This window comes from Manis javanica, chromosome 10, assembly GCF_040802235.1.
Source record: "Manis javanica isolate MJ-LG chromosome 10, MJ_LKY, whole genome shotgun sequence".
Lineage (NCBI taxonomy): Eukaryota > Metazoa > Chordata > Mammalia > Pholidota > Manidae > Manis > Manis javanica.
In genome coordinates, this window is record NC_133165.1 from 101,489,421 (window position 1) to 101,504,980 (window position 15,560).

The 15,560-nt window shown below is 40.5% G+C and overlaps 1 protein-coding gene and 1 long non-coding RNA gene across 7 annotated transcripts in view; one reads left to right on the forward strand and one right to left on the reverse strand.

Moving 5' to 3' along the window:
* Positions 1–15,560, forward strand: part of LOC118970314 (uncharacterized) — a 396,329-nt gene that overhangs the window by 137,272 nt on the left and 243,497 nt on the right. The gene's annotated exons all lie outside the window — the stretch shown is intronic.
* IGF1 (insulin like growth factor 1) overlaps positions 1–15,560 on the reverse strand; it is an 86,459-nt gene that overhangs the window by 27,049 nt on the left and 43,850 nt on the right. For 2 of the 5 annotated variants that reach the window (XM_017681382.3, XM_017681388.3), the window contains exon 3: positions 5,980–6,161. In XM_017681382.3, coding sequence (XP_017536871.1) covers positions 5,980–6,161 — 182 coding nt within the window. Of the gene's footprint in view, positions 1–3,898; positions 4,503–5,979; positions 6,162–15,560 lie in introns of those variants that run through there. The other 3 variants (XM_073213724.1, XM_017681378.3, XM_017681371.3) reach the window with 3 other exon arrangements.

Sequence of the window (15,560 nt, forward strand, 5' to 3'; positions counted from 1 at the left end):
ATACCTAGGAATAAACCTAACCAAGGAAGTGAAAGACTTATACTCTGAAAACTACAAGTCACTCTTAAGAGAAATTAAAGGGGACACTAATAAATGGAAACTCATCCCATGCTCATGGCTAGGAAGAATTAATATCGTCAAAATGGCCATCCTGCCGAAAACAATATACAAATTTGATGCAATCCCTCTCAAATTACCAGCAACATTCTTCAATGAATTGGAACAAATAATTCAAAAATTCATATGGAAACACCAAAGACCCCGAATAGCCAAAGCAATCCTGAAAAAGAAGAATAAAGTAGGGGGGATCTCACTCCCCAACTTCAAGCTCTACTACAAAGCCATAGTAATCAAGACAATTTGGTACTGGCACAAGAACAGAGCCACAGACCAGTGGAACAGATTAGAAACCCCAGAAATTAACCCAAACATATATGGTCAATTAATATTTGATAAAGGAGCCATGGACATACAATGGCAAAATGACAGTCTCTTCAACAGATGGTGCTGGCAAAACTGGACAGCTACATGTAGGAGAATGAAACTGGACCATTGTCTAACCCCATATACAAAGGTAAACTCAAAATGGATCAAAGACCTGAATGTAAGTCACGAAACCATTAAACTCTTGGAAAAAAACATAGGCAAAAACCTCTTAGATGTAAACATGAGTGATCTCTTCTTGAACATATCTCCCCGGGCAAGGAAAACAACAGCAAAAATGAGCAAGTGGGACTACATTAAGCTGAAAAGCTTCTGTACAGCGAAAGACACCATCAATAGAACAAAAAGGAACCCTACAGTATGGGAGAATATATTTGAAAATGACAGATCTGATAAAGGCTTGACGTCCAGAATATATAAAGAGCTCACACGCCTCAACAAACAAAAAACAAATAACCCAATTAAAAAATGGGCAGAGGAACTGAACAGACAGTTCTCCAAAAAAGAAATACAGATGGCCAAGAGACACATGAAAAGATGCTCCACATCGCTAATTATCAGAGAAATGCAAATTAAAACTACAATGAGGTATCACCTCACACCAGTAAGGATAGCTGCCATCCAAAAGACAAACAACAACAAATGTTGGCGAGGCTGTGGAGAAAGGGGAACCCTCCTACACTGCTGGTGGGAATGTAAATTAGTTCAACCATTGTGGAAAGCAGTATGGAGGTGCATCAAAATGCTCAAAACAGACCTACCATTTGACCCAGGAATTCCACTCCTAGGAATTTACCCTAAGAACGCAGCAATCAAGTTTGAGAAAGACAGATGCACTCCTATGTTTATCGCAGCACTATTTACAATAGCCAAGAATTGGAAGCAACCTAAATGTCCATCTGTAGATGAATGGATAAAGAAGATGTGGTACATATACACAATGGAATACTACTCAGCCATAAGAAGTGGAAAAATCCAACCATTTGCAGCAACATGGATGGAGCTGGAGAGTATTATGCTCAGTGAAATAAGCCAAGCGGAGAAAGAGAAATACCAAATGATTTCCCTCATCTGAGGAGTATAGGAACAAAGGAAAAACTGAAGGAACAAAACAGCAGCAGAATTACAGAACCCAAAAATGGACTAACAGGTACCAAAGGGAAAGGAACTGGGGAGGATGGGTGGGCAGGGAGGGATAAGGGGGGGGAAGAAGAAGGGGGGTATTAAGATTAGCATGCATGGGGGGGAGGGAGAAAGGGGAGGGTGGGCTGCACAACACAGAGAGGACAAGTAGTGACTCTACCACATTTTGCTAAGCTGATGGACAGTAACCGTAATGTGGTTGTTAGGGGGGACCTGATATAGGGGAGAGCATAGTAAACATAGTATTCTTCAGGTAAGTGTAGATTAAAAATTTAAAAAAAAAAAGAAAGAAAGAAAGAAAAGGGGGATTACTCCTTAACAGGATAAAACTATTGGTAAATCAAAGATCAACGCATGCTTTAAATATCCTTAATGTTGATCACTTAAAGGGTGTCAGATGATCAGCTATGGAGGTACTCTTTTCTGATAATATTCCTTTCTCTTAATTTAAAAAAAAAAAAAAAAAAGCAGTTACTGTGTGCTGACCTCCAATGAGTTCTGCACAGTGGTATAGAGGGCATGTCAAAGTGTGGGCAAAGGGTCTGTTTGTTTCTACACAGAAGATCAAGGCCTAGCTTGGATACCCAGAAAATGAACTAAGATACGATATGAGGAGGAGCTTCCGGCATCAGCACTCTCTGGAGGACTCGTGCCGGGGGATGATCATCAAAAAGCCTCCACAGGGATCCGGACGATGCTGCGGTTGTGGCTGCATCCAGCCCACCGTCTCCTGGACTTGCCATAAGAAGGAGGAGGGAGATGTCTAGGCTGGCATGTGCATACAGTGAGACAACGAATTTGACTGGATCTGTACTGTTGGAACTCAACCAGGAGTTGGGAGGGGTGCAAGTTGTAGCACCCCAAAATCTCATGACTATAGACTATCTATGGTTAAAAGAACATATGGGATGTGAACAGATCCCAGAAATGGGCTGCTTTAATTTGTCTGATGGTTCAAGTACAGTTGGACAATATCCATCATATCATAGATAAATTTTCACAAATGCCTAGGGTGCCTAAATGGTTTTCTTGGCTTCACTGGAGATGGATGGTAATTATAGATTTGCTTTGTTTATGTCACCGTATTCCTATTATGTTAATATGTGTGTGCAAATTAGTTAGTAGTTTAAAACCTATACATACTTAAGGTACTATACAAGAAGATATGTCAAAGAAATAATCAATCCTCCCAAGTTTCCTTCATATGCTACATCTATAGCTTTTCTTCTTCCTTCCTAATTACAAACCTTAAATAGAATTCGTGCCTCATATCGAATTTACCGAGTATCATAATTCCTCCAGGTGGTAAAGATACCTCGAGACAAGTGCTGGGCATAGAAGCCACAGGGCATAAATCTGCAAAGAAGTAAAAAGCTAACCTTTGCAAACAATATGGCTTCTCTCTCACTTACCAACTTTACATTTCCCTGTATGGCCCCGGAAGATGACTGGTTAGCCAGAGACGGGTAAGATTCCTCAAGGGAGGAACAACCTAAGACAGGCACAGTCGCAGGGGGGCCATCAGGTGAGAATTTGGGGATCAACAGAGGTGAGGCTCAGAACCTCACCCCCCCTGCTTTGAGAGAAATCTTCTGCATCCGTGGATGTCTTGCTGCCCTTGTCTAGCCTGGATTAATACTTAGTCCATAGGCACACACCTGATCATCTGATCATCTATATTTGCCTTCTTACAGCACTAAACTATGTTTTCTACCTTTATCTTGCATCTACCTACCACTTCAGCATTTTATTAAAAAGAAAAATAATAATAATAATAGGAGAAATGTGGGATCAACATATAAATCAAGTACAAAAATCAAATGAATATTCATATTTGACCTGATGGTTTATAGGTCATATTGCATGATCAAAACCGAAAGTTTCTGTGATGAATGCCCTTGTACTGTTCACCATGTAAGAATTTATTCACTATGTAAGAATTCGTTCACCATGTAAGAACTTGTTCGTTATGCTTCAGAAGATTGGAGACTGACGAGAATTAGGCTTGAGATGGATTAATGATTGTACATTGAGCATTGACCCCCCTATACTGAATTTTATTGTTGTTAACAACCATTTGATCAATAAATATGAGAGATGCCCTCTCAAAAAAAAAAAAAAAAAAAAAAAAAAAAAAAAAGAAAAGGTCAGTGACCTTTCATAGGTTACCTCACAGGCCTCACAGGCCTTTAGGCAAATAGTGGATGCCCTTTGGCCCAAACCTGGACTTGACTAAGAAGTGCAGCTTCCAGTGACACTGCAGGAAAGGAAATCTGGGAACTTCTATGACACAATTCAGTCTTGTTGAGAATTTCGGGCTAATATTTAACTTTGGACCTTTATTGGCATATGGACAGTTCTTCCATAGTACATATGCACAAAATTTTTAAATGTGTATCAAGGCCTTGATTTTTATCTTAACTCTTTTGCTCTTACTTAACTATGTTTTTGCAGGGAGGGGAATGTTGTGTCTTATTTGCTTTTTTATACTTTCTGTTCTTTTTTCCCTGTAGCCAGTCTCTCTTTGGGTTGTCTTGGGCATTATGTTTTTCTTTTGCATTTTCTCCACGCCAAACTCTACAACAGGTGACTTCTCTTTCCATCACAGGCATTAGCTAGCTTCACCGGGCCTACTTTTCTTCATGTCTCTATAGCATTCCCCACTTTTCCTTTTTGCTGTCTGCTTCTCTCTCCCGGTCCTTGCCTGTCTGCTTACTCCTTCTCTCCTCCATTTTCCTTTTATGCCTCTGTGTTCAGTTTCTAGCTCCAGTCTCCCTTCTCTGCTCTTTCTTCTTTCCTTTCATCTGCTGACTTGCTTCCGTCCCCTCCTTCTGCTCCCCTCCTGGGTGTGTCTTTGGCCCACCTTGCCTTCTCCTCTGAGACTTCGTTTTCTTGTTGGTAGATGGGGGATGATACTGTAAACATCACAAAAATAATTGCATTGAGAACAGGCGGTTCCCTTGGTGTCCCGGAAGACAGTACCTTTGGGTCAGCCCAGGCTGCCTGGGCTCCGTACGATGTAGGAGACAGCACTGATGCTGGAGGGATGTCTAGACCTCAGCCACAATACACAACATTCCAGAACTCGGGGACACATCTCTAACCCCTGACTCCCTCCCCAGCTAGAAACTGAGAGGTACTGGGTTACCTAGGAAGAGAAATAATTAACCTACCTTCACCCTCTTAAGCACACTTTCCAGCAGTCACTTAAGAATTACCTCTGTGGTGCCTGCTCCCAGACTTACCCACTGGCTACTGTGTTTTCTGTGCACCAGGCTGGGCCCAGTTCCTTTGCATCACTCAAGGTGGCTCCTGAGTCACATCTCTGCTAAGCCCCTTGTTCCTTTCTAGCCTCAGCTGAGGTGTCATTGTGAACTTCTTGGTCTCTCATCCTGTGCTTTCCGTACAATGCTAGTGTTGGCTCCAAAGATTAAAACCACAGCCTTTTTGTTTTGTTTTGTTTTTAAAGAGTCCCCAAGGAGACCTAAGTGAGAGCTTTTACTTTCCTTACTCATCTTTCTTCATTTTCCTTTTCCTCCTTCACCTACTCTTTAGTTCTTATTCTTTCTACTTAATGACTAAATTTGAATCAATTACATTCATTTGCTCACTCATTCACACACTCATTCAACAAAATTTATCCAGTGACTAATGTGCATTAGATGATCTCTGTACTTTTGATGGCAGAGAGAGTACCTCTAAAGTTTGTTTAAAGTCTAGCTTTTAGAAAAAGACACCTGGACATTGTCATGATTAGAAAGTTCTAGGTATTCTTAGAACCAAACAGCAGTATCTGTTTTTAATGTTTTCTTTCCCTTCAATTATGTTTGCCACTGAATGTGAATTTCAAATAGTTTCTATTTTAGAGTTATTTTTTTTCTTTGCAGCTTTGCAGAATACCAAGATTTGAAAGGCTACATGCTTTGTTATTAATTACATGTAAGCAGACCTTAACACTTGTCCACCAGTTAATCTGTGCAGGTACATGAAAAGGACTGTAGGTGCATCGACTTAAGTCTTACAATGACCTGACACAGTAGATATCATCATTACTTTTTACTGATGAAACTAAGGTTTAGATAAATTACTTTATTTGACCAACAAATCTCAGCTGGTGATTGGCAAAGCTAGGACTTCAGTTTTGTCTGGTGTTACAGCCCATGTTTAGTCTCTGTTCTCTGCTGTCTTCAGCTTATCAGATTGTTGAGAGCAGTGGAAGGCAGAATTTGCTATGTGGTGTGTTGGAAGGGATGGCATTTAGGGTGAAAATGGAGATTTTTTTGACCATAAGCCAGGAGACTATGGGCATAATATCTGTTTGGCCCACCCATAGATGAAAGATACTGATCTCTTGAGGATGTCCCCCTCTCATACCCCCATGGGCTGACTTACCTTCTGAGCCTTGGGCATGTCAGTGTGGCGCTGTGCGCGGACTGAACGGGCGGCCTTGGCAGGCTTGAGGGGTGCACAGTACATCTCCAGCCTCCTCAGGTCACAGCTCCGAAAGCAGCACTCATCTACGATGCCTGTCTGAGGCGCCCTCCTACTGCTGGAGCCATACCCTGTGGGCTTGTCTGTAAAATCAAACACGAAGTGGCCTGGTTTGAGAGAGCAATCTGCTGCCTTCACGGATTCACCCAACCCCCTGAAGCCTCTCCTCTCCCCATATCTAGTTGACCACACTCTCAACTCTTCCTGAAGCTTCTCCAACAGCTCCAGACCCCACAGGTCCATCTGGATTCCAGTGTGTCTCTGGAGTCGACCACACTTGTTAGCACTAACTCATGCACCACACACTTTGTACTAATCCTCTGGTTCTCAGAAATCTGTAGTCAAGGACCTTGTCTATGCCCAACCCTAGCCTTTTCTTATATATTGGCTTAGTTGAGAGGCTGCTTAAGATGTTAAATAAAATAATATCATGTTTTAGGTTTTCTTAATCTTTTTTGCAAATCTGCACAAGTTTTATGTGCAAGATGGCTCAAATGTTTGCTCTTTTGATTAACTGATTCCATTGTAACATCAGATTGAGCATCAAAGAGCTTTGAAGTCTGGAAAGGACTCCTCATTGTACAGATATGGAAACTGAGATTCAGAGTTGGGAGTCAGGTCATTCATGCAGTGAGTGGCAGAGCCAGAATTCAAACTCAGACCTATTCTCTGCAAAGTCCAAGTGCCTTATAGATGTAGGAGACCAGGTACGCAACTCTAGAGAGGTCACTTAGTCTTCCTGGCTCTCAGTTTACCCACTTGTAAAGTGGGGATAACAGTATTTTCTGTGTAAGGATTGTTTGAAAACTACATGAAATAATGTGTGAGACGTGCCTGGCATATCATCTGACATACAGTAGGTCCTAAATAAGTATTGGTTTGCCTCCTCTGAGCACTCTTTTCTAGAATTTTATAAGGACTATGAAGAAATAGTGTCACTACATCCAAAAGCCTTGGAACTTAGAATTGTTGACAATACCGCCATGCTAGGACTCCCTCTCCTAACACCCTGGAGAGACCAGAACAATCAATTCTTCTTATAGAATAACTACTAAACTGAGGCAGAAAATGAACTAAATGTTTATCTGTCCTGTGACATGGCCCAGAGGGTACACCATGTGTCAAATTTCTTTTGATATTTGCAAAAAAGTTAGACTTCTTTACTTGGCAAGTAGGTTTTGGTTTGGTTTTATTTTGTTTTATTTTGATTTGGACCTACTTTTTTTGGCCCTAGAATTAAAACAGAGGGCAAAACAGGCTTACATGAACTTCTTGCAGGAACTTAAAATGCACCTGAATTCTTTGTGTACTTTTTGTCATAGTAGCCCTTTTTGCTAAACCAAGTCTCGCTTACAGCCATACATAGAGCAGACAGAAGTGAAAGTGCTGTGGCTCAGGCAAGAGCAGGGGCGCCTGAGCTTGGTTTTCTCTCATCTCCCTTACCAACCTGGGGTGGTAGGGAGCCTGGGTCTTCTGCACTGATCTCCAGGCTGCATGGAAGAAAATTTATGAGCCACTGATTCAGAAGACTCCAATTAATCATTCTGACATATATTCCGTCTTAATTCCTGACAGAGACAACAGCATTATATGCTAAATAAAAAAGTCTTACATTCACATAATAATGACCCCATTCTTCCGGATGGAGTTTTGAAAATTAAAATCCCGCTGTATATTGTGAACTCCCTGTTTGGGGAAGATCAGACCCACGGTAATGGCCTCCTACCAAATGAGTTTGGCTGCCTTGCTGCTTGAAGGGCCAACTGTTCATGGCATCCTCTGAGAGCCCAAATGTTTTCCTGATGTTTGGCACAGGAGCCTGAGGATGCTTCGTCCCCATAAGGCAGGTTTATTGTCATTCTTAGGGCAGCTAGGGGGAGTAACTCAGGGAGGGTTCATTTGTGGTCTCTTTGGGTGGGGTCTGCTGTTTTGCTCAGGGGGCAAACCCTGTGGGCGCCTCAGGGTCGAGGAGTTTGGGGGCCACCAGGCAGCTGTCCCCAGCTGGGGCCTCAGCAGAGCTTTCACTCGTCCTTGGAGGGTTGGCTAGTGCAGAAGACTCTGCTTCTGCTCGCCAGCCGGGCCCTGGCAAGCCGAGACTCGGCCAGTCCCTTGGGCAATGTAAACAATGTTTTTTGTTTTTTGTTTTTGTAATCTTTTCCTGGGACTGTAAATTAGAGGAAAGTCACAAATAGGCTTACATGGTTCTTTGTAATCCACAATGGACTTGGACATACTTTTTTGCGAAGTAGCTATTTCAAGAGGCTGAAGGGGTTAGCCGGTTGAGAGTCGCTGATGCACTTTGGTTTTTCGGTCAGGGTGGGGAGGAAGGAGAAGTTACTTGGCTTACTTTGTGGTAACTGTTTCTGTTGTCCACACAGGTAGTGATAATTGTTTGTCAAAATTATAAATTTTTAAATGGGGCGTACTAGAATGGGGTTATTTGGAGATGAGGTCGAAAGAGCGGTTCCAGAAACCTTCAAACTTGGCTAATTCAGAAATGACTAATTTCAAAATTCATGCTTATGGGTTGAAGATGGGGAGGGATACACTTTGCAATTCCAAGACCTGTTTAGCATTCCCATTTCAAGCATCTCTAATGTCATCCTCCTTTTGAGACTACGTGTTGGAGCTCCTTGCCTGCTACTAGAGGAAGAACCCAACCTTCATCTTGGGATGGTGGTAAATGTTGTGTGTATTGCATAATCCCTTCTTAGTGACTATCAACAGCCATGAAACTCACCATAGTTCTATTTTCTCTTGTGAAATAGAAAGTAATCATCAGCGCAGAAAAAAATAACAGCACACACCAGACACTGGTTTATCACCTCTTTTAGATGAGCTAAGAGTTTGACACAGCTCAGTCTAAAAAACAGCTGTGCTGTTTTAGTCCCTAGATCAATGCATTTAGGAACAGAGGAATTTAGGACATTTTTTTAATGCTTAATGCTTCATAAGAAAGTTTACCTTCAGTCCACATCTGGTTTTTTTTTTTTAATGGTTTTGAAATAGTGGTGTACAGACTTAGATTTTACCATAAATGTAACTACCAGCTATCTCTATCTACACAGTCCTAGAGAGATGCTTTTCTTTGTTTATTCATAATGTCTACAATGGACTAGTTGTACTTCATTGGGAATATATGAATATAACGAGTGTTTACCTAATGCTTTTTAAGGTTTAATTCATCCTTTGAAGTATCCTATAGGCTTGATTTTTGGTTCTACGTCAAGATATTTAACAAAAAAATTATTTTTCCCTAATTAAGAGGCCACAGTTAAGGGTCAATGTTCTGCCCTTTATCTTCAAATGCCTTATATTACTTCTTTTTCTAGAACCAAAATAAAGACATTTGTTGCTATGGGCTAAAATGAGAAAGCCTGATAGAATGTGGTTCACTAGAAAGGCAGTAAAATAATTTGCTCCTGCATCAATTTTGAGACAAATAGGGATTTTTAATGACCTCTAAATTGCAGCTATTGTCATTATGGCTAATTTTTAAATGAGATGGAATGAATTATTCCATCTTTGCCTTACAAAACCCCTTATTAGGCACTGTGCAACTCTGCTCCAGTGGGCAGAATCCAAATTGATAGGTGAATGGAAATAAATATTAGCTTAATATAAGAAAAAAAATTATAACAATTTGAACTCAAAAGTGTTAAAAGTGGGACAGACTTCTTTCAAAGGTAATGAACTCATTTCCAGAAGCAGTTAACTAAAAGCTGTATGAACACCTGTCAGAGATTCTAGAAGCATACTCCTGTTTTATACCCAGTGTGTGACTGTTATGGCCTTTTCTGTTCGAAAAATTCTAGAACAAGTGAAGAAAAGAGGAGAAAACTTATTTGGGTCAAATATTCAGTACAGTTGTCTTCAAAGAAAGGTTTAAATATTCCTACTTAGAAGGTGAAGATTTTGTTTTCTATTTATCATCTGATTTTCTCAAGATGCTTCAAACACTTTTCCTTAGTTGATAATACAGCAAAAGAAGGGTGACCTGGACAATCGCTTCCCCAACTAGGTACACTCCCAGAGTTCTGTGCTACTGGGGTTATGAACTGTCCACACATATACTCACCCAGCCATTACTGTGAACAGGCATGCATAAAATTTCTCAGATTTTCTCTTGCTGATAAAGTCTCAACATTGAAAATTTACATATTTATATATTTAGCTTGTCAGTGGTTTTGTTTCAGAGTGTGCAGACCAAATATTGCTTAGCAGATAAGCTGGCCACCACCTAACTTAGGCCTTGACTCCTCTATAAGTAGACATAACGTGTAGTCGCAGTGCACTGCTGTGTCTTGAAAGTGGGCCAACAGACCGAATTCCAATGGTTAAGCAGCTGGCTTCTATAATAATAGCACTTCCCTTTAAATAATGCATGGTCAGTGGAGTAATTCAATAATCTTCAGGACAAACTTGCTAGTTACAAGGGTTTTGAGCAGAATTGTGGCATCATCAAAACCACACCAATTAGCTGAGTCTCACATTTTGTCATCGATGCAAGCAACTTGCTTCCCTTATCTCTGAAGGAGAAGGTGTAATGCTGAGATTTAACTAGAGCAAAGAGCTCTGTGGTTGTTTATCACTGGTAAAAATGGAACTATCTCTACTGGTGCTGCATGGCTCATATTTCTTATAGGTTCCTGGAAATGTAGTTGGGATACTGTATTTAACTTTAATTTCCTTTGACATTCCCCTCTTGCTTATTGAGAAAGATTTACTTTAATTATGTTAACTCTGTCATTGGAAGAGGAGACATTGATCTGAAGACTCAGTATTTAAATGATGAAAAATGCAAACATTTTCCAAATAGGGAAATAGCCAGGGCTGAAGACACTGGCTCCTCTTTGGGTTCGAGGAGTAAAACTGTTTTCTAGAAATTGTTCACGGGAGAAGTTTCTAAAGTCAATTATATTTTGAAAGAAGGAAAAGAGAAGACAATTCACATTAGATTTCAAGGGCTCTTTCTAGTAAACTCCCAATTACGTGTCTGATATAAAACACAAATGGGATTATTAACTAATAAACAATTTGCATTTAAACTTTGATAAACTGAGGATTGATCACACAATTAAATATTACTTATAAGATTACATATCAATGATACTTCAATTAAAATAAATAAATTTAAAAAATTACAGTAAGAATCTGCAGAAGCCAGGAAATTAGGTTTCTTACACCAACTACCCAAACCCTCCAGACATGTTGGCAATTTAGAATAACTCAGAGTGGTTAATTTCTTAAGGCAACATTGCTCTATAGGCCACCTCATCTAATAATAATCCATTCAGTTGACATAATTTTGCATGGGATACTAGTAGGCAAGTTGGGTAAAATGTGAGTAATCGTAAAATTGTCTCTATTTTAGTATTTTAATTGCTATTTTCATTTGTGGAAAAGTGAGAATCACTTCTCAGTCCTTCCTACACTTTTTATGGCTTTATATGGAAACCGGACTCCTTTTCTGAATTCCTAATATAAGGAAAATTATCTTATCCATGTCCTATTATTATCCAAATCCTAATATATCCATTATCCAAATTCAAAATGTAATATATGGAATGGTTGATATTTCCTGAATGTACAGGATTTGCATTTAACTTAAAGCTTTGTGAATGAGTCAATATTTTGTCTTTTAAAAAATTCTGTGGGAATCACACTTGAATTAAAATAATGATTGATACATATGTAGTCATGTGCTTAGTAAAGATGCAGGAAGCAGCTTTCACAACTGTAAACTAAGCACATCACTATTCACTGAGAATGATGCGGGTATGTACACACACACATACTCAAGCACATATTGGGGAATTAAGTGACTTACCATCAGTATCAAAACTATTGTCAAACCTTTTGAAATTAGAATTGTTTTTGAAGAAGTTTTTCTAAAATGTATACCTGTTGTCTCCCTTACATGTTGCTAGCGGACTCTGTACATTTCTGCTTTTCTACAGAAGGCTCTTTCCAAGTAGGATTGACTTTTGGCATCTACAAAAGAAAATGTCCTCTTTTCTATGAAGTGCATGTCATAAACTTTTCTTGAAAACCTATCAAATTTAGGCATTGATTTCACTTTGGCCCATGTTAATTTTTAATTTCCAGTGTTTGCTGGTTCCATTACTTCTCAATTGGACGAGGTCATCTTTTCTAGGAATCATGGCCCTATTTGACCTGCTACCACCCCCACCACTCAGCAACTCTTTCTCAGCCACCAAATCCCCACAACCCAAAAGAGCAAAGTCTTCCCGTTACCCAATCAAGTCAATGTTTATGTATCTCTGAGTCTAAAAAGGATTAAGCAGAGCTCTATGAGGCTGCCCCTTTCTTCAAGCCCTCCTTTCTTTTGGAAGCCCCAATCCAAGGGCAGGTGTAAAAGCAGTGCTATTCAGTCCATCTCTTCCTCCAAGGCCAGGAAGCTAAAGCACAAGGCCTACAGGCAAGTGACCTAGAGATTCAGAGCAGAAACATTACCGTTTTAGGACTCTTTGGACAAATGGGCCAACAGAGTGGGAAGCGACATGATGTATTACTTTAGCCTGATACAATGCCCTGGAGGATGAGCGTCTTGCCAGGACAGCACAATTTACTAGCTTAGGTCTGATTCCAGAGTTTGGAGGAGATAGATGTGGCCAAAAAAATTATACTTTGGCGAAAGAAATGCTTTGCTGGACAGAAATGTTGTCCTAAGGGAATGGTTTGGTTTATCAATGTCTAAGGTAAAAGATAATCAAATGCCACGATAACCAAATGCCAATTTTTATGTTTAAATTATTTCAGTTGGGCCTACTATTTAAGTTAGCTACCATTTTCTAGTTATATAGTTTTAATTATTTAGAACATATTGCAGGAGTTGAGTATGAACTATCTGTGATATTTATCATACCAATGAAGGAGGCGATATACGATGTTAAAAGCACAAGTTTTAGAATCAGACAGACCTGGATTTTGTCACTTATTCACTGTTCATCTCGGGCAAGACACTAAGACTCAGACGCTTTTCCATAAAATGGACATGTGTAAAAAAGCATCTCCCAGAACTGTTGTGAAGATTGAGAATGTATGTAAAATGTTTTGCATTTTGTATGGTACACAGTGAACTCTACATAAATGTTAGCTAGTGTAATTATTATTATTATGGAGTTGATTTGGCTAACACAGCTAACTGGGCTAGTATTGTCTTCCTCTCTTCCTCTTAAAAATGCTTCCTTTCCAAAGTTTGGTTGAGAAAGAGCCTTTCTAGATAAAAGAGGACTGTTCTCTGTTAAAACAGATGGGTAACTGTTCCTTTGAAAGGACATCTAAACGTACGTTGTATAGCTTGCCTAGAATGTTCTAATGAGAACAGACACTGTGGGAATGGCTGGTCCAATCTAGTCAAACAAGGCAAAGTCACATGGTCTGTCCTGATCACCTGATACCTCTGATTTCTCTGAAATAGTTGGTGTTTCAGTGTTAGTATCCATCCACTTATTTCAAAACAATGCTGCAAGGCTTGGGATGAGTGTGGGCAAAATATTCAGTCAAAAGTGGTTTCCCAATCACTTTCAATCAGCATATGTGTTTATCTCCTCTCTCCTCGGTTCATGCCTCATCTTTTTATTTTCTCTTCTTCCTCTGTATCTTCTCCTCTCCTGCTTTTGGTAGCTACTGACCTTGTTTTCACTCATTGATGAACTTTGGGGCAAAAGCTGATGCTGTGCAGGGTTCACATGAGGCTAGAAATGAGAGCTTAGTTCCCTCCCTGGAATGGCTGAAAAATAGGGCTCCCTCTCTGGCCAGCCACACTTTGGGAATGAGTGGTCCCCAAGTGTACAGTGTCACCAGCCCCAACTGATCACTACTCCATCTTGGACCCACTCCTGAATGAGTTGAAAACAGACAACAAGAGAAAGAATAAGAAGGGATGTTGGGGAATCACCTATGTGGATCTTAGTTATCTCATTTTTTTGGAGGAAGACTGTGATGGAAATTGTAAGAAGAGTCTGGCTCCAACCTGGAGATTGTAGCCATGCCCACCAGCATTATCTCCCATATTTGACAGTGTTATTGTTCGTTTACTCTTTCAGATGTGGGAAGAGAGGCCTTGTGGGCAAAACATCAGGCCCTGGTGAATAGAGGGTAACGCCCCTCTTTCTGGTGCCATAGAAAGATGAATCAGCCAGCAGGGTATTAAAACACATTCTCTTTATTTTTAGTTTCACTCTGAAGTCTATCATTTCTCTTCTCTTTGCGACTTGGCACCTGCCCTGCATTCTCAGGGGCCTTGCTGCCTGTCAGTCTCTTCACTCAGGCCGCTCTGTGTTTTGCTCAGGGCACATCTGGAGATTTTCCCAGGGGTGGGTGTGACACGGTCAGGATGGCAGGTGAAGGGGTGACGGCTGCCAGGGCAGTCTGGCATGTGTGAGAGGAGAGTGCTGGGAGGAGGAGGCCCTGGAAGGAGAGGCATCCAGGCCTGCATCAGGGAGTGAGCAGTTGGAAAGCAGCCTCCACAGCAGCAGAGAGCCCTTGGCACAGCCACAGTCAGCGACAGACTGAGCCCAGGAGAGGAGAAGGGAGTGGGGGAGAAGGGGTTAGGCTGTTACATGGTATAAATAGCTGCATGGGGTGTGGACTGCAGCGCCATTTGTGTTGTGTACGATGTCCCTTTCATGCCGGGGTGCCAACAGTGTTGTTCCTGAACTGAAAGGTCCTGGGGAGTATTTCTATAACACCTAGCACAGTGCCATATGCTGAGAGGGAATAGAAAGAAAGCAATATGGTATATTGAAAATAACACTGGATTTCAGCTTCAAACTCTTTTTAAATTTTTAAAATTTATTTTTATTGAAGTATACTTGATATACAATATTATATTGGTTTTAAGTATATAACATAGTGATTCAACAGTTATATACAACAGTTATATTATTAAATCCTCACCGCCCAACTAGTGTAGTTACTAGCTGTCAATATAGAAAGATGTCACGGAACTGTTGACTATAGTCTCTATGCTGTACTTTCACCTCCATGGCTAACTTACATTATGATTGAGATTTTGTGCCTCTTTATCCCCTTCACCTATTCACCCACCCATCCCTGCCCCTCCCCCACGGTCACCACCAGTCACTTCTCAGAGTCTGAGTCCACCGCAGCCCAAATTCTTTGTGCGAACTCACAAGTTACCCAAGCTCTCTGAGATTCAGTACGTGTATCGAAGTTCTGGATCACATCAAAGCACTTCTTCTAACAGTATGACACTGTGGATTATCTAGGTGGCTATGCCATCCACTTTTTAATTAATAATGTGTCTATGGCATATCACTGCTTCTCCCTAATGATAGGGAAATATATAGTGAAGAGAAGTTTGGTGAGAGAACCAGGAGTTTTCTCTTTGTTGAGTTTAATTTTAGATGAAAACAAAATTCATGGTCTGAATTTAAGGAAAGCAGGGATCAGTGTTAGGTCTGATGGAGGAAAATAGGGGAAATGTCCAGCAC